Source organism: Phyllopteryx taeniolatus, chromosome 10, assembly GCF_024500385.1.
Source record: "Phyllopteryx taeniolatus isolate TA_2022b chromosome 10, UOR_Ptae_1.2, whole genome shotgun sequence".
NCBI lineage: Eukaryota > Metazoa > Chordata > Actinopteri > Syngnathiformes > Syngnathidae > Phyllopteryx > Phyllopteryx taeniolatus.
The window spans coordinates 15,294,127-15,309,814 of record NC_084511.1 but is presented as its reverse complement, the minus strand read 5'-3'; the positions used below and the strand labels follow the sequence as shown (position 1 = coordinate 15,309,814).

The following is a 15,688-nucleotide window of genomic DNA, read 5'->3' as shown; positions in this document are numbered from 1 at the left end:
ATTTAGTATTTTATATATATATATATATATATATATATATATTATTAATTTTAATATAATACATATAGTTCTACACCACTGCGTAACGCAACAAAAAACCCTAAAAATATAGTTCTTAGTTAACTTATTTTCGATTGAAGCACAATACAGTATACCTCTTAAGAGCTTAGTTCAGCAAACATAAAAAGAATGAATTTGACAAAAGTAACTTTTTCTTTACCTTTCCTGGCACTTAATCCAAATGGAGAAAACCAATCTCAGAATAGATGAAGATTCATATACACAGTGAGTTACATTGAGTAATTTAAAGCAGTAAAGCGAACTAGCATCAACATCCATCCATCCATTCATCCATTTTCAACACCGCTTATCCTGTTTAGGGTCGCGGGACGCTGGAGCCTATCCCAGCTGACTTCGGGCGAAAGGCGGACTACACCCTGAACTGGTCGCCAGTCAGTCGCAGGGCACATATAGACACGGACAACCATTCGCACTCACATTCACACCGTCACTGAGTGGGAACTGAACCCACGCTGCCTGCACCAAAGTCAGGCGAGTGTACCACTACACCATCAGTGACTAGCATCAACATACTGTTTGTAAATTTTAAGATGATAAAAGTTCAATCCTCGAATATATTATTTCTATTTCCATTATTTTCTAATTTGAACAAATGTGAGGTTGACCACCGTCCCGAAATGGATTGTATTCCACCTCAAGACCACTTCCACTGTAATAAAATAGTTCTAATGTCTCCAATAGAAAGTCCAATTAAATTAATAAACTGATTACCGATTATTTTTAGGACAACAACGTGACAAAATATGTCAAAAGAATAGCTTGCGTGTAACTTTCTTCTCGTTAAGGCAGAAGTGTGTGTCCATATTAGCAGGTGAGCTGGACTTGGTGATAAGAGGATGTAGAGACTCTCTAACACATCTGTCTGCTTGATGAGCCAAGTGTCAAAGTTGGATGGAGTGCATCAATAAACGACTTTAATCCCCTCTTGGGGCCGATGTCCTCCCACTAATAAGGGATCGTCTTACACCGCTGGCAGTGGGGATTGAGGTAAAAGTGGCTTGGCATGGGCCCCTGCATGGGGAGCTTGACTGTACAAGGGGAATTGTCTGGACACAGGTAACAGGCTGTGTAAATCACACACACCTGCTGTTGCCTTAATTGCTGGACTGAATTGGTGTTTTGTTTCCTCCTTCACACGTTCCCCTCCCTCTGATGCCCTCTGGTCCCTCCACTTTCTTTTTACTAAGTGTCTGCCATCACTCTCACTCTTCCCCTTCTTCTGTTTTAGTTTTCCAGCTTCTCTGTCTCCATCTCTCTATCCGAGCCTGCCCTCAGACACGCAGAGGAGGCAAAATGGAGGGACGGCGGCTGCAGCTCAGCAGTGTCGGCCGTGCTGAAGGACGTGTGGGTTGCTCGCATTCCGCAGGGAAGAGCCGATGAGTGTTCTAGTCAGAGTGACCCTAATTAACCACGCATTATCTGCAGGCTCTGTGGTGGATTAAGGCCTTCAGCTGAGAAGCAGACTTGAAGACCCAAAGACAGACTTCATCTCCTGCCTCAAAGCAGGAGGAAGAGGGGCAGGGTTGATGAGGTGAAAGACAGAAAGGGCCAAAGAGAAGTCAGAATGCTTAAAGCTTATCTGCCGGTTAGAGCTTTCCATTAACGAGCAAGTAAACACCTCAATTCCATGCGGATGTGTGGAGACTATGCAGCCATGCTATCTGGTACAGTCATTTCGTTTCTCCTCAAAGACAAAGACATACAATTGCTTGGTCTGTCATAGGATGAACATGTCCCTCCCTCATACACAGTTGCTGATGTTTCAGTAGGAGGGGATCATTATTCATTTGTGAAATAATGAGCTCCTTTTCTCATTTGACATTAGAAATCCCCCCAAAATGAACACTTCAGCATGTTGACAGACCATCCTAAACATGAGGCGCTGCTGCATTAAACGGAGTCTATTGTCAACAAGGCAATTCAATCTGAGAACAACACAAGGCCCTCATTGATGCAGCACAATGCGACGCAGCCACAAGCAGGCAGCAACTGCGATTTCGGAAAGGAAAACATTTTAGCGGCAGATGTGACATACCTCATTTCCCATGACAAAAGAGCCACTATCAACGTGATTAAACAGAAGATTAACTGACACAAACCAGCCAACTGTTCCAAATACCCAAAGATTATTGCTTATGGGACACCATTTCTTCAAGTGCTATGTGTTAATACAAGTTGCTGATTTATTTGTAGTGATTTACATAACATAGCACTACTGTATATATTAGTGCTATGTTATCACTTCAAGCATTACAAGGCTCTTAGAGAGTATTACAGGCTATCCTCTGCTTACCTTTGTGTGCAGATGCTATTGTGAGCCACTGCAACATTTACTGTGTCTTGTTGCTGTTCACTGTCAGAAATCGGGGTACAGCAGGATTCTGAATTCTGACTGCCAGTGTACATTTTGCTATCATGGATCCCATAAGGGCGGCACGGTGGCCGACTGGTTAGAGCGTCAGCCTCACAGTTCTGAGGTGCGGGGTTCAATACCCGCCCCCGCCTGTGTGGAGTTTGCATGTTCTCCCCGTGCCTGCGTGGGTTTTCTCCGGGCACTCCGGTTTCCTCCCACATCCCAAAAACATGCATAAATTGGAGACTCTAAATTGCCCGTAGGCATGACTGTGAGTGTGAATGGTTGTTAGTTTCTATGTGCCCTGCGATTGGCTGGCAACCAGTTCAGGGTGTACCCCGCCTCCTGCCCGATGACAGCTGGGATAGGCTCCAGCACGCCCGCGACCCTAGTGAGGAGAAGCGGCTCAGAAAATGGATGGATGGATGGACCCCATAAGACTAATTTTCTGACACACTCACATGGGCCATTCGTCCTGTACTGTGCTTCAGTATGGTTACCCCATTCATCCATGCCCATGCATGTTACATACATACTGTACATCATCACTTTGTGATCCAACACTGCAACACTAATGATTTCCTGACTTTGTTGCTGATTTTTAGCTATTTTGGTTCTTTGTCTTGTACTAAGGTGCATCCACACATAAAAGAAAAAAGCTATAGAGCCAAATACAGCCAAAATAAAGCCTACAACTTCCAGTAAAAAAAAAAAAAAAAAAAAACTGTATTTAATGACAATATCAGCAGTCGATTTAAGAATCTTGTTTAATGCTAGTTGACTCTCACTCACTGAACCGTCTTTGCGTAATATATCGTGACAACCTCATAAATAAGGCAATAAAGCCATCGGAACTGCTTTGGTACATGGAGCCCAACCACCCGGCATTAAAAAAATATGTTTTGTTTTTTTTTAAAGATTACCTCAAAATTGGAAGACAAACAAGTACAGGGCATCAACCAATGTAAACAACTACAGTACGGTAAACTTAGCGTAATGGTGAGTTGTCATTTGTTTCTATGCCAATCTGTTAACATAGTTTTACATTAAAACGGTCCATAATATTACACCACTACCCAGTTTACAGTTTATGCCAAATGTGCCCTAAATTAACAGCACTGCTAAATACCAAAATGATGTTTGTGCATGAGGTAATAGGTATTATGTAGAAACTCTTTAACCAAAATGATATTTGTAATGGTAAAACAGAATTATCATTATCCAAGATTTAGTGTTTTACAAAAAAATATGTCAAATTGAGTTACTTATTTGAATTCCTGAACAGAAAGATTTGTTTCAGTGGTTGAATGTTCTGTTTGGTATTTTTTTTAACATTGATTTTTTTTTAAAATTGATTACTTGATTACATTTAGACATCTCAGAGAAGCCTTGTGAGGTGTTGAATGCAGTTATAAATTCCTCATTCCTTTTCAAAATGGTAAAACATCTTTTGAAAGAGTCCACATTTACGTAAAGACTTTATGATGAGTAGATGGTCTCGTTTTTTTATGACGTGGTCGAATAGATCAGTTAAGCTGTGTATGTAAATGTAAATGTAAAGCTGAGCTGTAAATCTCAAATGTCAAGGGTACAACAGCAGTGCAATTGAGGGAAAGACCACAGTGACAAGACAAGCACTCGAGGAGGGGATGTCATGTTTTTTCACGGATGTACCTCACCTCGGTCTGTGTCGTAGAGGTAGACAAACTTCTGCCACTTGTAGTGAGAGATCAGACTTAGGACTGCCCCTCGGAGCGCAGGACGCATCTGGATGACGAACTGCACCTCGTTGTCGGTGGGGTAACTGGGTGTGACGAAGGAGGTATGAAGAGCTCCGCAGAATGACGTCAAGGTGTTCATGGACTTCTTGTCGTAGAATCCGAAGATGGCATACACTCCGCGGGAGAACTGGGAGCAAACTGCAAGAGAGCAAAGAGGTGCCGGGTCATGTGAGGGTTAAGGCTTATGTCCGCAAAATTTGCACATGCACATTTAAAAACTTGTGCCTCATCACTTCAGGCACTAAACGATCGATTGGGTCATCTGGACCTCCACTAATAGCCAATTAAAGCTTGATGTGACTCCCACTGTCCCTTGATACACTTGATAAGCATTGACAGCATCTGCTGGCTAATATGCATTAACATCGTGTTACTCATATGGGCCCAGTCTTGCGGCTCAGATTCCGGTTTTCTACTTTTTCTCAATCACTTTATTGCTTTAGGAATTAATATATTGCATATTACATTTTGTATTTCTTCTTCTTTGACAGGTCTGCAAAAAATGTTTAAATTACAAAAAAAAATGGTGTACAATTGTTTTGTGATTATAAAACAAATTCCATCCATCCATCCATTTTCTGAGCCGCTTCTCCTCACTAGGGTCGCGGGCGTGCTGGAGCCTATCCCAGCCGTCATCGGGCAGGAGGCAGGGTGCACCCTGAACTGGTTGCCAGCCAATCACAGGGCACATAGGAACAAACAACCATTCGCACTCACAGTCATGGCTACGGGCAATTTAGAGTCTCCAATTCATGCATGTTTTTGGGATGTGGGAGGAAACCGGAGTACCCGGAGAAAACCCACACAGGCACGGGGAGAACATGCAAACTCCACACAGGCGGGGCCGGGGATTGAACCCGGGTCCTCAGAACTGTGAGGCTGACGCTCTAACCAGTCGGCCACCGTGCAGCTATAAAACAAATTGGCAACCATTTTAAAGTTACACATTGATAAATATTTTTTTCAATGGATGGATGGATTGATTTTCAACCAATCATGTTCTTTCAAGTTCCTAACAGAAAGTTAGTTGCTTATTTCGTTTGCTTTATTTGGACAGTTTGCTTAAGAAAGGCACAATAAATAAGCAGCTCTCCCTATTATGATTGTATTTTTATTGTATATAATTTTGCATTAGGAAACCTATAATCATCATCATCATCATCATCATGTCAGAAAAAAAGAATCAACAACCTAGCTTTCGATGGATCTCAGATACAATCATTACCTGCACAGCACAACCTTGTTTTAGGGTATGGGGGGGAAGCATTGCTCCGTGTACAAGTGCGTGTGTGTGGGTGTGTGTGTGTTTGTGTGTGTACATGTGCGTGCATTCATGCATGCGTGTATGTGTGTAAGAGGGGGAAAAGAAATGTCCCTTCGCAGGACAAATAATTTCTCTTCTATTATCTTTTTTGTAATCTTCCATCTCACAAAAGAGACACTTTTAGGAAACAACCCTTGTTTAAATTGTAATAAAACACAAAACATAAAGTAGAATGTCACACTAATGACTGCAGACCTCTGCCAAAGCCAAACAATCCTAATTTTCACATTACAATTAAAGAAACTCAATTTCTGCATGTCAGAATTGTTTTCATTAAGATTCATGACATATTCATGGGTAAAAAGGGAAAAAATATAATACTACATCTAGCAATTTTAACAAATGCAAAAACAATTCCCAAGTTCCTTTATCCATACCTTCTATAAAGAAAATATTGTAGATTTTGTGTGCTTCTGTTACAGCTCCTGACCAGCACAGCAATATAAAAATGACAAACATACACTTAGAGTCAATTGACAACGAATCAATACATTTGAAAAAAATAGCTTCAGGCGGCAGATTCCAAAAGTAAACAAACGCAAGATAAAACTGCAATATGTCCATCCATTTTCTGTACCGCTTTATCCTCATAAGGGTCGTGGGCGTGCTGGAGCCTATCCCAGCTATCTTCGGGCGAGAGGCGAGGTACACCCTGAACTGGTCGCCAGCCAATCGCAGGACACATATAAACAAACAACCATTTGCGCACACATCCATACCTATGGGCAATTTAGAGTCATCAATCAACCTGCCATGCATGTTTTTGGGATGTGGGAGGAAACCGGAGGAGAAACCGGAGAAATACATACCTTATTAACAAGTGTAATAGGTGATTCGATGCAATACCGCCAATGTCGAAAAAGAGTGAAAATAATGAATATTTATTTATTATTATATGTAAAATTATATTCTATTGTTTTTAAAAAAAATATTTGTCAGTTTTGTCATGTTGACCATGCGTGTAAGATTGAGGAATTTGTTGTCTTTATGGGAACTCAGGTGTGCTCCGTCGTGGCTTGGCTTTCATCAGCTCCTGTGTAACTTTTTTTTTTCTTCACTTTGAATGATGTATGTAAATGAGAAAAGTTTGTCAAGTCACCTATCCTTGGAATTATTTGAGTTATGTACAAAAAGCTCTCACTAAAACTGTGATGGTGTGTCAACTGAAACTGGAAGGTGGAAACGCAATATGTTTTTCCATGGTAGCTAGTCACAGGCAAAGGAAAGAAAACACATCTCCGTCATCTACAACAAACGACTCCCTGCAGCCCACTGCCACTGTTTTGCAACCTTCCACGAAAGTTTTTTTTTTTTTTTTTTTTATTGCCTCGACTGAAAACAATATTCCGTTCTGGTAATGACCTCACATGCTGCATTTGCAGCAGCATTTGATCTGTTTTCACTGTAACAAACCCAGAACTCCCTCAGGGGGTTGAACATGTGAACATGCACATGGTGACACATCCTCGTTTGTGTGCGCATTCATCATGCACTTTAGGGGATGATGAATGCACACCACTGTCAGGCCGAGATTTTTCCATTACGTCTGAAACCTCTTCCTAATATTTCCATCTACAGGTGTTCTTTAGCCTTTCACCAACTGCTGCTTGCTTACTCTGATTTACTCTCAAGTGCTCCCACTAGGTAATGAAGCATCGCCAGCAGCTGTAAACACTTTGAATATTTCACTACAATAGTCAGATCTTAGGAAGGATCGTTACATCGTGTCACATTAAATGGCTACGTTAATCATTGGTGCCTGATTGTGCCGCAGTTATCCGTTCAAGTTGCAGATCAAATGCCGCTCAGTCTAAAGATTGCTTTTTGGCTGACATGAGTGTGCCTAAACTGGAGTCGGTCCATCGCAAATATTTTCTACTTGCATTGCAATCAAACACAAAGACCTCTTTAAATCATTTCATGGAGGCAAGTGTTGTGTCTGCACGCGACACGCTGAGTGAACTTGTCAGTGGTAGGATTTGCCTCTTCCTCTGCAATTCCCTTTCCCGCCTAGCTGTGCCGCTGCAGGCACCTCGCCCAAGGTGCAGCACCTTCCCAACACCCGCAGAGGCGCACATGCAGTCAAGAAATCAACAGATGGACAGCAGTATTGACACTAAGAGCTTCTATAGAGAATGGAAGCCAGCAGTTTTCTCTGCTGCCTCTTAATTTGGGCCAGCTCTCACACAGAACCTGTCTTAAGGGACTGGGTCGGGTCTTTTTCCGCCAATTCAAGTGTCCTCTGCTTATTAGGTTTAGCTTTGAGTGAGGCTGCTCTTCAATAAGAGATATGTGATCTGGCACTGCACGCCCTTTTCAGTGTGACCGTCTTATTGTAGTGGAAAGGTTTGTGATCCCATGAGCAAGCGTGTGGTGAACAATGTTCAGAGGCGTGATCGCACTCTGGCAAGGTTTGAAGGGACTGAGAAATGACCTTTTCTGTTTCGGCTGCACATACACAATAGCCAATTGCACTGCTAAGATTTAGTAGGATCCTAAAATACAGCCCACTTTTCTCCCAAAACTGTGAACGACTGTTCTCCTGATTCATCGATTCCTTCATATACGTGCATAAAAATGATTTAAACAAAATTATTGATACATGATCATTTGCGAGTACTGAACACAAACATACACTATGGATCACAAACAGGCTCACAAAAAATATATGTCCATTCACTCGACTTAAAACTTCTGAATGAATCTCTTCTATAAGAAATAATTTTATCTGTGTTCTACACGATGCTGATATGGACTTCTTTTTTTCTTTTTTTAAATATATTGAAAGCAGCTTTTTCTCAACTTATATTTTAATTGTCCCTTAGTCTACACCAAATTTCATATACAACAATGGATAACTAACATTGATGAGTTTTTAAAAGTTGGACAAGATCTGTGGAGAACTGTGGCAGTGATTGACCTTAGCTTATTGAATTGCTAATGATAACATTTTAAGGACATCAGAGAAACATGAAAAAACATGTCTCCTATTGCTGCATGATTATGGCCAACATAATAGTAGTGATTATTTTGATCAATATTGTAATCACGATCAATAGTCACGATTATTCTTCATGTTAGGGAAAAATCTTTTTACTGCACTACTTTTCAACAAACCATATGTTTTCAGTGCAAAATGAATCTTTAAATAAGAATACATGCAGAATAATAATACAAAATAAATGTACCCCCCAAAAAATTCTACTTTACCAAGGCCTAACTAAATAAATAGGCTATTACAAAGTGCTATCTCAAATTGCAACTTACTGGAAGCAAATACAGTTAATGCATAAAAGGCAATAATGTTAGGCTGTAAGCACCGACTTTTCATTTGAAAATCCCCGTCAGTATAGTGAATTGTAGCGATAGTAATGTAATGTTTTTTACTGCGGTCAGACCAGGCGAAAAGTTGAAGTCAAGTCAGCCGCTATAACGGTTGTTAATAGTGACTTACTGCGACACGCCGCTTCTCCGCCAACATGCTGAGAGAGCCAACTTCAAAATAAAAGCTTCATATATTATTATATTGGACATCAATGCCATTTTAAGCTTTTATTTTGAAGTTGGCAATGTAGCGCAGTGCCGGCCCTTACTGAAGCCTTAACCATGCGTTCGCCCCCTGGTCGCTGGCTGACTAGGTTGAGGGCACTGCTGTAAATGAAGCATTTTTCATATGCCGCCGTGGCCGCGTTTTAAATGTAAAAAAATGGCTGACAATCAGGCTCATTTAATCATGTGAAAATGAAAAAGTGTGTTTGATAAGTTACATGCAGTTCAACTAATAGAAATTGTGGTCTCCCCACTTTAAGCCAGCGAACTCCCAATTTTAACATTGAGTATACAATATTGGGTGTTTGTTTTAATGGGCTGATATACGCCTCATCAATCTATAATCCAAATAGTCAGTATAAATTATTTACAATCGATTACCAAAATAATTAATAACTTACTTGTAGGTTTGTTCCATAAACTATGCTATACTTGCACCTCCTCCACCTAAACATCATTTGTGTTATATAGCAAAAGAAGAATTCACTGCTGCTATAAATAGACTGTACAACAAGCACTGTTAATGTAGCACTACATACAATTAATGGAAGCCTCTTTATTGATTTTCAATAAAGCTGGCGTGTGCAGAAACCTTTTGTTTTCTTACTCTTATCCACTAACAAGGTCCACCACACGCTGGGGCTTCACGGGTGTCCGCATCCAGCAGACGTCATTAAAAGTAACTTCCAAGGGCCCTCAAGGTGGACTAGCTATGCTGTTGATCACCAAGCCTTAAGCAAATGTGCTATCTTGTCAGAAAAAAAGATGTACTTTAGCCAGGCAGCTCCAAACACAAAGAGCAGGGAGATTATTATGTAAACTGGAAACAAGCTTGCAGGTTCTCTTAGCTCTTTAGGAGACAAACAAAGGCGCTGATATTACTACAATGAATAGCCAGATGTGAGGAACAAGCGCACAATTGTACATAACCACTTGTGTGAATACTTCGAGTGAAGAACACTTGTTATTCTACAACAGCAAAATGCTAAATATTTTAGCTGTAAAAACTGTGCCACGGATTGGCTGGCTCCATTCCAGTTTTATTTCAGATCGAATAAGATGAACTGTCATTGTGACATCACTGCAATTACACGATCATTGACTGAGATACACATGCATCTACCTAAACAAAAAATCCACAATAAATTTAAAAAAAAAATGTAAAAAAAAAAAAGCTTTTGTAAAGCAAAATTAAAATATAGTCAGACGCTGCGGTACAACATATGTCAAATGTTGAAAATGTTTTAAAAGGCACTGTGATGATAGGTCACAGAACAAATATTCAGGCTTTAATATTAAGATGCCATTATGGTATAAACAACTCTTATTATTTATTACTCGGTGAATAGATAACACTCATAAGTAATTTACTTGTCTTTGGTAGAGTAAAAATGTGTTTGGTGGGGTATGATAAAACCCGCTTCAGACTTCCTTCATCAACTTCTGCAAACTGCTTTTGACCTAGTCAAATTCTCACTATTGGTCATGCAAGTGTAAAAATCCACACTGATTGGTCGCAATAACATTGAAGCAGAGATGGGTCCTTGCATCCAAAATTACATTACACATTTCCATGTTAAGGCACATCCACCTCAGAGTTCCGAGGCCGTGCGTTCAAATCTGGTCTCTGGCCTTCCAGTGTGGAGTTTGCATGTTCTCCTCTGTCTCCGGGTACTCCAGTTTCCCCCAACAATCCAAAAACACGCATGGTAGGTTCAGTGAATACTCTAAATTGTCCATAGGTGTGACCGTAAGTGTGAATGGTTGTTTGTTTATATGTGCCCTGTGATTGGTTGGCGACCAGTTCAGGGTGTACAACCACCTCTCGCACAAAGTCAGGTGAGATAGGCGCACACCGCGACCCGCAAAACGGATGCATGGATTTTCATGTTGATTAAAGATCATTCAGAGATATCACGCAGTATTTCTCAGAATTCACAGTTCACAATTTCTGTTTTTGTGTAGTGTTTTTGTGTAAATATTTATACTTATTTTATGTGGTTTTAATTTTGAAACAAGCAGTGACAATTTTCTTCACACTATTACTCTCATGTCGGGTGTTTCTAATTCTTTGTAGGAAAGAAGAGCTAACCACTGATTTCCTTTATTAGTAATGTGAAAATATGCAACAAGGCACTGTTACACTGTTTAGGGATTTGAAGTTTTCTGTAAAATGAAAAGGTCATTGAAGCGCCACTTGCTGTTAAATAACTGGAGTAAGCCTCAAGTTATTGGACTCATTTAAACATTAGTTCTTCCGTATGGAAATTCCTGGATGGCTGGAGCCAAGGGGGGCGTAAAGCTGTATTTATGTGTTTGTATCCACAAAGTCCTGAACTCTCCTTCGCCTCTTTCTCTTCACCTTTATCCTGTCCTCTCCTTTTGTTGCCTGTCTTTTGCCTTAGCCATCTGCTCCTGCCCTGCAGCAAAAATTCTCTTCAAGTGTGGCACTATCTCTCACTTTCTTTCTCCACCTGAGTGCTTCTCTCTTATCCCTTCTCACATGGTCTCCCCGCATAATATCAGCCTACTGCATCAGCGAAGCAGACTTGTGCTGGACTCTTGCAAAAAAAAAAAAGTGCAGTGTACACTCTCAGGGGAGAGTGGCTGCTCTTGCGTTAAGCTCATCCCTCATGGTGATTAAATAAAAATGAATAAGGGTTGCACATTGAGGGAAAACACAAAGGCTGAAACTGTCCCCACAGCTCGGAAGAAATCACACACTGTTTAGTCTAATCCGATGATTCCTCGAGTGTCACCTTGAATTTCAATAATAGCAAATTACTCAGACAAACGTGCATGAATGACGTCAGTGCAAAAGCCTGCAAAGGGACGAGAGATCAAACAACACAAAGATAAGTCATACGTCTCATTCCTTTGTCTCTCATCTCATTTTCTCTTCCTCTTCTGTAGCTAACTGTTCTTCCACCTCTCCCCCCTTCGCTGCAAGGAACCAAGCATCCCATCTCCAGTTCACTGGTCAAACACACACAGTGTGCCGCCCTCATTCCGTGCATAATCAGGACACACAGTAGTGCTACAGGGATGTTACATTTCTGATGCATCACTTGAGATGACTGGCCTGCTGGAATGCTAGCTCAGTTGGATGCGTGCTGTCCTGAAGCACTTTGAGCTAATTCAAGAAATATTTATTATACTGTATTTAGACTACACTAACCTTTTTTTTTCACAGCCAAGGGGATAAGGGCTAAAGACACTAAATGTCAAAAATGGCTATCTCTTTAGCTATTTTCTTTTCCATAAACAGCACAATATACCCTCCACTGTATGCATCCTTCTTGTGATCCGCGTAGCACTTGTACTTGACACAACCCCCCCCCCCCCCCCCCACACCCGGTGTCAGGAGCAGATAGCTCCTAAGGGCCCTGGGGGGTTGCATCAGCTCTCGCCGTGGAGATGGGTTTTGGGCTTCGAAGTGTTAACTCTAATGGCAAAGCTGCATTGAAGCCACTGTGCAACATTAAAGAGTAGATGTCACTCGTCCTGCTACATCAGCTTCTCACGTCGGTCTCCACTTATTTTTTTTTAATATTCATGTTATGCATATTCATATTTTCAAAATTAACTCTAAGTGAACTCACTTGATATCAGAACTCCCCTGTTTCTCTCATGCTTCCAGGGTAATTGCAATTAAGGGCATGAAAAGAGCTGCTGAATATGTGTGTTTATCACTGGATGTGACAATAATGTTTCTTTGAAAGACAACATAGAGCTAATAAATGTGTAAAGGCTACCAAAGGCTGTTACGAACATAATATTTCTGTACTCTGAAATAATTATACATTAGCCGTGCATTAAGTGCAACTTTGCATCTGTCCGCTTCGGCCGCACCCCACAAAAGTGTGCAGAAACACATTGAAAACAATTAGTTAATTGATAGGAAATAAATAACAAGACCACATGAATAAAAAGCATTAATGTGAGCTCCTTATTAAATAACCTCCCCATTGGGTACCAACCACAGAGGTATGGTAATTGGTGGCGCTAAATTTATTGCCATCTATGGATTGGTTGTCAAAGAATGGTCACAACAACTAAAACGGAATGGGAAAAATACAAAATGTGTAGATTATTTTTCCTTTTCAGAACTTCGGCACAGACCGAAACCAGATTAAGATTTACTATTCTAAACAGCACAATGGCAAAATGACTATTTGGTGGAAAGGTTAGAAAAAAATAACACATGCCAAGGGTGTCTAAAACAATTTTAACCTGTGGACAAGAGATCCGTTACCCCAGAGAAGTTACAGAGATACGGTGACAAAGAGTATTCTGCAGAAGACCCGAGCCATTCACGCTAATAGAATGTGAGGGATTACACAACAGCAGATTGGCTTTCAGATGCAATCCGTAAAATTATTGAAAACAAAACTGCAGGTTATGTGGGGGTGAAAATGTTGTTACGGTGTTTGTACACATCGTACTGTTGAGTGCACGTTTTCTTCCAAAAAGATATGTCTTTTAAGACCGCTAAAGAGAGACATAGCCTGCTGTAGGAGCACACTAGGGTGAGGGTGTGGGTTAAGCAAATGTGGGGGAGAGAGAGAAAGAAAGAGAGAGAGAGTGAGAGAGAGAGAGATAGAGGGAGAGAGCGAGAGAGAGATCGCATTTAAGGGAACAGCACCCAAATGTACTACAGTCTGTGTGTATGTGACTTTTGGCTTGATTACACTTACACATTCTCTGACTGACTATAATTTCCAATATACTGCTACTTTCCTTTAAAATGTAAAAAAAAGGTGGTGTTTGTGGGGGGACTGGAATGGATTTACTGCATTTCCATTCATTTTAATAGGAAAATTTTTTGAGATACAAGTGTTTTAAGATAAGAGCAGAGTCAGGGAACAAATTAAACTCATATCTCAAGGCACCGCTGTATGTTGTACTGTGGCTTGTGGTTCACATGTGTCACAATCACGAGAGCTCATTTAACTGTCGTCTTGTCTTCTGGTCCTTCACTTGGCCTCTTGGTGATCATGTGCTGTATTTTGGAGATTGCCTGGTAAGAAATCCCAAAGTGAATCAGCGCCTCTCAAGTCCATCTTCTTATGACAGTTACTGTCACCTTCAAGGTCTTAGTGTCATGTATTGTTTGACAAGACAGCAGACAACACAGCTGAGAGCTGAAAGCCCAGGTCAAACAAAAAGTCCAATGGTGATTTTTTTTAATCCACATTTCAATGCAACTTGTTTGAGTGACAGACTCATTATGCAGGAGCAAGAGGACATACAGTTTAAGCAAGAACATTGTTGAAACATGATGGCTATTTTAAAACTTTAGATAACACAAACTTTTTTTGATGGTAGCTGCTGAGAAAATCACTTTCAAGGGGCTTTGATGCATGCAGAAATGTCATGCTGCGTGCCCTCGTCTGCAGCATAACATCTCCTTAAAACATGCAATTAAGGACTATCTGCAAAAGTAGATAAGAGACGCAAACCCTCGGCCATCTTTTCCCCGTAGAGGTTGGCCGATGTCAAATGAGCAAATAACAATCTCTTCTTGGTTGGCCTCATGCTGTTCACCGTTTGCTGCAATGCAGGGGAGAGACGGGGAAGAGTGCCCCAGGCCTTGTATCATACTTTAAAAAAAAAAAAAAAAAAAACACATCTCCCCTCGCACATTCAGGGAGATTGTCACAAGAGCACCAGAGAGAGGACAACTGCTAAACACTGACCCAGTGAGCACGCCTGTGTGCATTTTTAAGCAGGATTCACCCGTGTATGAAACACGTAAGGCTTATGATATTCCATAATTGGATTTCCCAGAAAGCTGGTGACAAAGTCTCTCACACACCACTAATCCTCACAATCAACTTTGCGGGCCCAAAGCGTTCTCCTCGTCGCATGCTGAATATGGAGGGAGCAAGTGAGCTTGAAGTGAGGAAAAACGTGCTGACCGAGGATGAAGCAAAGCGCTCCCGTGACGCTACAGGAACGGACAGTCATTAAAAGGTGTGGCGACGCGTTCCACCCACACGAGGTCTTATCTGCATCTCTATGCAAGTCACGGGGAGGTTGCGGCAGCGGCGAGAGGAGAGAATTCAACACGTCAGCTGAACACAAATGTTTGAATGCTTGCTGTCACATGTGGTCAAGGCTTTTGTCAAATAATTATCCGCTTTTGCTAAATCAACAGAAACAGATTGTGCTACAGCTTCATGAGAAGTGCCTTTTACAAGAAAACAGTTGAAGCCTCATCAAATATATGACAGGATTGGTTCAGAAAATAATTCGACTTGACTGGAAGAGAGTTGGCCTTGCTCGGATAACCATTTATGGTGATATTTCATCTATAGAGCCAAGCAGCCAACTTGTCTTGTTTTGAATTCAATTGTAAACATCAGGAGAAAATACCTGGCAGCTTGTTCTTGCTCTTACTCGGATGATCCAGAGCCATATTTTCTCATTTTTCCCTTGTCAAAATGCTGGATTGTTTTTCTGCCCCTGCTGTATACATCAATTTATGTTGTTTTTTAGGCCTACACCACCTATACACATGGATTTTTCTTTTAATATATATATATATATACACACACACACACATATGAGGGGCTGTTAGGGACATTATTCAGGATG

At 40.9% G+C, this 15,688-nt stretch overlaps 1 protein-coding gene across 5 annotated transcripts in view; it reads right to left on the bottom strand.

The window, feature by feature from the left end:
* LOC133484628 (glutamate receptor 3-like) overlaps positions 1–15,688 on the bottom strand; it is a 125,525-nt gene that overhangs the window by 83,536 nt on the left and 26,301 nt on the right. For all 5 annotated transcript variants that reach the window (XR_009790449.1, XM_061787503.1, XM_061787504.1 and 2 more), the window contains exon 4: positions 4,114–4,353. Coding sequence is in view for 4 of the 5 variants with exons in the window: in XM_061787503.1 (XP_061643487.1) it covers positions 4,114–4,353 (240 nt within the window). In the remaining variant the exon portion in view is untranslated. The remainder of the gene's footprint in view (positions 1–4,113; positions 4,354–15,688) is intronic.